Source organism: Paracoccidioides lutzii (assembly GCF_000150705.2).
Source record: "Paracoccidioides lutzii Pb01 unplaced genomic scaffold supercont2.75, whole genome shotgun sequence".
Taxonomy (NCBI): Eukaryota; Fungi; Ascomycota; class Eurotiomycetes; order Onygenales; family Ajellomycetaceae; genus Paracoccidioides; species Paracoccidioides lutzii.
This window is the reverse complement of record NW_015441021.1, coordinates 1-8,510: the sequence shown is the minus strand read 5'-3', so window position 1 is coordinate 8,510 and position 8,510 is coordinate 1. Positions and strand designations below refer to the sequence as shown.

General features: G+C 26.6%; 1 protein-coding gene across 1 annotated transcript; it reads left to right on the top strand.

The window, feature by feature from the left end:
* Window positions 1-4,469: 4,469 nt before the first annotated feature.
* On the top strand, window positions 4,470-4,649 carry PAAG_12697 (hypothetical protein; the record flags this gene model as incomplete). Its single annotated transcript, XM_015848152.1, has 1 exon — window positions 4,470-4,649. One exon carries the CDS (start codon window positions 4,470-4,472, stop codon window positions 4,647-4,649), a length of 180 nt encoding a protein of 59 aa, XP_015702234.1.
* Window positions 4,650-8,510: the final 3,861 nt, after the last annotated feature.

Sequence of the window (8,510 nt, the reverse complement as noted above, 5' to 3'; positions counted from 1 at the left end):
TGGGCTTCATTGCCATCTTAACATATAACCTACACCTAGATTCAGAATTCGCAAAAGAACCAAAAGAAATAGTGTTTGGTTTTCAATGACGGAAAACTCTACAGTTTTGCATCCATTACCTTTGACCAATATATCGGAATTTGGAAAGTATTAATATATGATGTTAAATATTTTTGTATCAACACATATTCCTTTATATGGTTTTATCATTAATTCTTATCATTTTTGACATATGCAGTATCAGAGCTTAGCAAGTTAAATTTTCCATTTTATAAACTTTTAATTATTATTTTATTACTTTTCATAGTTATATGCTAATATTATTGACTCTGAGAAAACGAATCAGAATTATAAGTTAAATATCAAAAACTAAAGTAATCTAAAAGTCAAATAATACATAACTTTGTGTATATTCTTTGATATATTGAAGAGTATTTTTATAAGAAATATAGTAATTATTATCAAAAAATTCATTTACTTGATAATATTTTACCATTTATTTATGCAGAGTCTGAAAAATATATAGTTAAACTGAATAAGCTCTTCTATAATATTTTTATTATAAAACTGAGTATTATAAAAAGAAATATCTTAAAAGACTATCATATCAAGTATAATTATATAATAAAAAATTATTAATTATAGAAATAATTTACAAAATAATATATTAATAGAACTTTAAAAGAAAAGCTGAAAATATAAAAGTATTTCAATATGTTAAATACTTCAATCATATGATTTGCTTTTCATTATATACGTGGGACGTTTGGAGTAGTTGTATTGATAGCTGTCTTGAGGGTGTTATATACTACTGTGTGGTGCGCTAGTTCATAATAGAAAGTCTAGACTCTAACATCTCTTCTCAAACTAGCTACTGTATAATCTAGCTAATTGTATTGCTAGTCAAATTTCTCAAATCAATCATATTCATCTTATCTGTCAATTTATCTTATGTTTCACTTGCTGTATTCATGTTATGATTCAATTTAGAGTCAAGATAAAAGTTTCAATTCATCTATATAATTAAATAGCTATAATAAAAATATTAAACTGAGAATTAGAATATGAAATAAATATATAGTTGAATATAAAGAGATGATTAAGAATTGAAGTAAATCAACCTTCAGAGTGAAGATGATTGAAAATTGAAACAGATTAAACTTCAGAGCTGATCAATCTTAATTTATATATAAGCAGCTACATCATAATAATCTATGAAATGTATTTCTTATTTTATTTATAATCTGACTAGCTTTTTAAAAGTTTATTAATATTCAGAAAACTTGCTACAAAAGATATTTGACTAACTTAGAAAAAAATTTTTATTATTTTTATTTTTACTTTTATCTTTATTCTTAGTTTTATTTTTATCTTTATTTTTCAATATCTCAATATATTTATTATAATATTTTTATCATTCAAAACTTATGAAATTTAAATTTTAAATTAGTATTATTTAATAATATATATTATATTATTACAGTAATAACATTAATATTTATTAAATTATTCAATAACAGTATTTATAGTAGATGAAATGAGATAAGTAGTAGTGATAATGATTATTATTATTATTATTATTTATTATTTAAAATATATTTAATTAGTAATTATTAAATCTATATATACTATTGAGCCTCTATCACTAGCAAGCTTCACCTGTGACTGAAGGGTAAGGTTAAGCTGAACAGAAGTGCTGTAAGCTTGATAACTAGAACAGAGAATAGTGCCACTATCACAAGTAGTAAGAACATCAATTAGAGAATTCTTATAACCATGGCTTGGGGCAGGTGTGCATAGGACTTGAGTGAGACAGACACCTATGAGTAGAGAGTCAAAGCTATGACAGGTAAGAGTGTAGTGTAATATCAGGTAGATACTAATATTGACAATAAAGGGTGAAAGCTCTGAATGGGAAGTAGAATAGTATAAATAAGTGAATTGATCATGATCAAGAAGATAGGCCTCTTGATTCTAAGAGTAATGAGCATATTTATATACATGAGGAGACCTTCTGATAGATTCTATAGATCAATAGATGATTCACTACCTATTATATCAATCTATCAATCATGTGACCTTTTCCTGGGGTTAATCCTGGAACCTAAGGTTGTTCTGTCTGAAATCCTAGTTCTTTTATCATTTGCCATTCTTATCCAATGATTCTGAGGAATACCCTGTTAGTTCACAACAATATAGTTAAATTAAAACTTAATTATTTCATTAAAATAAATAATAAATGATACTTAAATCATATAGTTATTAAGTTTTATCTCAGAATAATATAGAATTTAATAAATTTTTAATAAAAGTTTATTTATCAATTTAAATAAAATAAATTAATTTAAATTAATATAAAAAAATATAATAAGATTAATATTAAATATATAATATATTTAAGAAATATAATAATATTTTAAATTCAATATTTTCAATTAATATAAATTGAATATTAACTTTATTTAAGGTTAAAGTTCATTCTATAGAGATAATTATATTTTTTTTATAAATTAAATAAAAAACTTTTTTTTTAATTTAGTATTAAACAAAAATATTATATTTAACTAATTAATTGAGTATCTTTCTTATTGTTTAATAAGTAGTTTATTAATGTATAATTTAAACTTTTAACTATATTACAGAAATTATATCTATTAAAGTTTAAAGTATTTTTAAATTTTTTTTATATATGATTTAAAGTAATTATATTAAAGTTTAAAATATATTATAAAAAAAAGTATTTTTATTTTATAATATATTAATAAAAACTTTTACTTGATTTTATTTTATATTTTATATATTAAATACTTTTTTTCTCTTTTTTTTAATCTTTATTTATTTATTAAAATATAATTCTTTAAATTATTTTTTAAATTTAATTTTAATTTTTTATTATTAAATATACTTTTTTATTTTCTAATATATCTATATAAATTAATATTTAAAATAAATAAATTTAAATAATTTATTTTTAATCTTAATTGTTTTTATTATTTATTACATTAATTTATGATATATTTGATTTTTTTAAATTTTAAATTTTTAAATTTTTTTTAATATTATTTAACTATTTAAAAATTTTTAAAAATTTATAATATTTCATTTCTGAAAAATAATTTTATAAGTTATTATAAAAGTCTTTTAAATTATATATAACTTATTATTATAAATCTCAGACTTTTTTCTAAAAATTTATGAAAATATCTCATACTCTAAATTTAATTTAAAATATTTTACTACTATATTAACTTCTAACTATTCTTATTTATTTTTTAAATTATTTAAATATATCAGTAAAAAGTTTTTTCTTATTAATTTATAGATATTTCTGAATATATATAGTTATTTTTCTTTCTTTAACAGTTCACTAATAGTAATATTTATTAATAAGATTAGATTTTTCTTTCAAGAATAAAGTTTATATAATTTATATTTTTTATATTTAAGCTTAATAGATAATCTTTAATTATAGTACATATTCTATATATTATAGTATAGTTGATTATATATGAATTAAAATTGATCTACTTTACTACACTTTAAAAATTAGTATAATTAAATTTTCAATCATCTTTATATATTCGCTGCTTATTCATTTCTCATTCTAATTCTCAGTTTAGTATTTTTATCACAGCTTTCTAGTTAGTTAGATGAATTGAAGCTTTTCTCTTATTATCATTCTGACTCTAGTTAAGTTATAATATAATATTAAACTTCTCTTTCTTAAAAAACTATAAAGATTGAGTAACAGATATATATATTTATATTCATATTTATGTGAGTTTATTAGTAGTTGTAACTATACTAAATGCTTAAATCTATATCTATATCTATATCTATATCTATATCTGTATTTATGTCTATATGAGCTTTTCAGTGATTCTGACTATGCTGAGTGCTCAAAACCTTTGTTAACTTTTTATTCTTCTTCTTACCTTTGTTATGAAAGCTTCTCTTACTGCTCTTCACTAGAAATTGAGGTGTGCTATCTGTCAGAGGATTCCCCGGCTACCTGAGATCATGTACACTTATGTATTTATTAGTAACTAGCTAACTTACTTAAAGTCCTATAAAACAACAAGATTGATAACAATCCTCTAATAAGTTATGAGACTTTTGAATTAGAGGTCTTTTGCTGCAAACAATGTGAGGAGAAGCTGCAAACAAATAGCTATGAACAAATAGCTATGAATAATATAGAAAAATATATAAACAACAATTAGACAATATTAATAATCAATCTACATTCAAGTAGAATGTTAGATTTGACAGAAGAATGCATGTTAAAAAGAAAACAAAACTGAGAATCTAAGAATAAAACCTCATAGAATAGGACTTTAGAGTCTACAGATTCACTGTCTATATTTATTACAGTCTGTAGAAGTGCTCTTGAAGTATTTAAAATAGACAAGACAATTCTGGAGGAATCAAATGAGTCTAATAACACATACAAAGATCTAGTTGATAAAATGTCAGAGAATATTATTGAATTTAGTGATCAGATATCAGGAATTAGTAAAGAAATTCTGATGAGATTAGAGATTGCAAAACTTCAACAAGAAGTTGAAATGATGAAAGCTAGCAGAGAAGCATTTATTATTAATGCTATTGACAATGAAATAAGTAAAGATCTTGCAAAATATCTATAGAGAAAAGATAGAACTACTATCATAATAAAGATCTTGACTGAATTTTGAATCAAATGAAATACATCAAGAAATCTGTCATTCTGACTGATTTCATAAACTATTTAATATGAAGAGAAGAGATGATACTGATTACTAAGCAATTTGAAATCAATGATATTCTCAATAAGAAGTAATCTGCTTTAAAAAATGATGTCAGTATGAATATATAATATTTGTAAACTGAAAGAAATATATAACTCTATAATTATATATTGTTTTCAATCTCTTTATAAGTAAGATTTCATTTTATGATACTGTTAGACCATCAGTTATCAGTATATATTCTATGAAAAAAATACTATATGATAAAGATAACTTACTCACTGAAGAAGATACAAGATATTGAATAAGAATTATAAATGACACTACTTATTTTATATGAATTATTCTGATTGCTACAAAAGCAGAGATCATATCAGTGCTCATAAACTTCATTGATATGATTGAGATAATATCTCAATAGTCTATAGAGACTCTGTACTGAGATGATGATGAAGAGTTCAAAAGTGATGATCTCAAGGTGTTTTACAAGAATAAAAGAATAGTGTATGAAGTGACAATTTCAAATATATCTCAATCAAATGATTCTGCAGAATATGTGAATTGATTAATAATAAATAAGATAAGAAGTTCACTATTAATAGTGAACTTATCAAAGAGCTTTAAAGTAAAGTAATGCAGGTAGCTATAATGTTGATAAATATATTCTCTATATCAATAAAGATTTTTGACTGCAAAGATGATAGTTTATTGACATCTTTTGAAGTCTGAATAAAGATTCAATCATCAGCTCATTAAATCTACAGATGAGACTGCAAGATATATAAAAAGAATCTAAAAATGATAAATAAACTTGCAGATAGGACAGATAGCAAGAAGTAATGATTGATAAGTTATCAACAATTGCATTAATATTATATATGAGATTCAAAAGAATATAAATTAGAGATTACAAAGAATATTATCTTTGATTCTTGTCACAAAATCTATTTCTATAAATACTATAAGTGAAGCTGTTAAGATGATGAGAGAAGATATTAAACTGTCAAAGAAATTAAATATTGTTGACTCTATGAATGACTAATATCATTGTCTACTAGAACAACTAGCAAAAGATAAATCAGAAATTCTGAAGATGTTGATTAATGATGATCTGAAAAATATCATTAATTCAATCTATCTGTTTAATGAGACAGAGCTAGTCAAGAATAATGAATCTAAGATACCTGCTAGTAACACTGATTCTGTCCTGAGCATGTTTATGAATCACTCAAATAATCTGGTAGAGGTGAAGAAGAGCTTAGATTGAAATCATTGACTTAAGATAATAAGAAAAGAAGTCAAAACATTTGAGAATAAGAAAATATACATTATTATTGAAAAGATACCTGAGATGAATATCTTGATGAGTAAATGAGTATTTGACTATAAGTTGAATAATAGAGATGAGATAATTCATTTTAAAGCTCACTGAGTAATTAGAGGATTTCTGCAGCAGCAGAACATTCACTACTTCAAGTTCTATGTTACAGTCATCTCAGAGTATACAAGTCACTCTCTATTCACTTTATTAACTGTCAAAGATTGGAAATCAAAGTCAATTGATTATGTGTTAGCATTTTTGAATGGCATATTGCCATAAGATGAAATAGTTTATATACAGTTATCTAGATGTATTAAATATGGAAAAGGGAGACTGGTGAGCTTTCTTAGACAGAGCTTGTATGGCATGAAGGAAGTTGCAAGGACCTGATATTTTGTGATAACAGAGCACATCACATCATTGAAATTCAGGATTTCAAAATATGATGAAGGATTTCTATTTCATCCTATCTGCAAGATCTACTTAACACTGCATATTGATGATTACAGGGTTACAGGCCCCAAAGAGGCAGAATTAGATTAAGTGTTAAGTGAGATATGGAAGAAATTTGACACAAAAGATATTGAAGAAGACAAGTCTTATCTTGAGATGGAAGTCAAATGCAGGCCAAATGGTGACTTAGCAGTCTCACAGATCCACTATATTGAAGAGATCCTTGAAGATTTTGGGATGAATAAGGTTAACCCTGCTGGCACACCTATGATGGCAGGTATACAACTTGAATTCACCCCAGAGGGGGACGCCAGATTGGAAGATGAGTTTACAGCTATGAGATATCATCAGGGGCTTGGATCACTTGTATTTATTAAGTAGCTAGCTAGCTCGCTGAGAGTCCCACAAAACAACAAGGTTGATAACGGTCCTCTAAGACTATCCAGGAGCTTTGTCATCAAAATCAACAGCTGTGAATGGCTCCCAATCTCAATCTCAATCCTGTCCGAAGCCCTTACTGCCAGACCTCAAACGAATCCCCAGCAGCCTATATCACTAAGTTGAACGCATTCCCTATCCTGAGGCCAGAATCTTCAAAGAGATCTCAATTCCGCCGAAGGCTTCAGTATGTCAATTCAAATTCGTCTAGCTTAGCAGTTTAGCCTCCTTTGGACCAACAAGGAATTCCTGCGCGTTGTCCAGCAATTAGCTTCTAGTTCCTTCTATTCATCTTTGCCGCATGCTTCTCAGCTGATCGCCGGCCGTTCGAAAGCTCAGCTTGCTTCGATAGCCCAGGTCATTCAATAGCCCAGCTTGCTTCGGTAGCCCAGCTCGTTCGATAGCACAGCTTGTCCAATGGCCCTGCTTGCATCGATAGCCCAGCTCGTTCGATGGCCCAGCTTGTTCAATAGCCCAGCTCGCTCCACCCTGATCACCATGACCCTATGAATCTAATCCAGATCCAACTTAGTGCTCTTGACCTTCCGCATGATTCTCAACCACACGCTCTGCAGACTGTTGCACTGTTGCGTACGTTGTGGATCTCATGGTCATTGAGTTGAAAACTGTCATTTCCATCCACATTCTCCTAAGCCCTATCGCCGTCAAATCACCAAACGAATCCCAGCCTCTAGGCAAGGATCTGATGACGAATTTGATGTTAAGCTAGCCGGTCTATATTTCGACCAGACCTTTTTTCGACCACCCTATCCAAAGCAAACCTCCTTCCTATTTAGGTAAATATTTAACTACAAATTCAATCTAATTTCAAACATGCAGGCTTCCAGACCTGCTGCTAAAACTGCTGCTGCTGCTTTTTTACTCTCAGTTTCTGGCTTCTGTAGTTGTTTCTAGTCTCTAGAGTAGCAGCTTCCTTTTGAGCCTTCTTAATCCTTTCTATATAGATAAACTGAGTATTTGAATCAACTTTTATCTTCTTTTTAGCTTTTGACTACTGTAGGGTCTTTAGTTGATTAGAGAGTTTAAAAATTATAGACTGACTGATAGCTTGTAGAGCATTTAACTCATTAATCATTTTATTAACTTTGCGAAGAAAAATTTACTATTTTTTTGTAAGAATTCTCTTCTTATTCAACTGCTGCAGAGTCTTATATATATGTTTAGAATCTCAGAGAGTTATAAGCAAGAGATCTTGCAGTTCAAAAAATAAAAAGATTGTAAATGCCATTAACTTAAAGTTAAATTGACTCTGATCTCAAATTTAAGAGAAATCTAATCTTTTGAAACAATTAAATAACACTGAATCAGCTACTTTTCACTTTTCATGTATATTATAAAATTCTAATATCTTTGAATGTACTTATTCATAAATTTATATGAATCTTCTTTTCTTTATAGAAGTTGTATTATTCAAATAGCTTAAAATAATAATCTCAGTTGTATAATAACTTTTTATGAGTAAAAAAACTTTAAAATTCAATAACTGAAGAACATGAGATATATAAGCAGATAGAAATAGTAAATAAATTAAAATTATATAATATTTC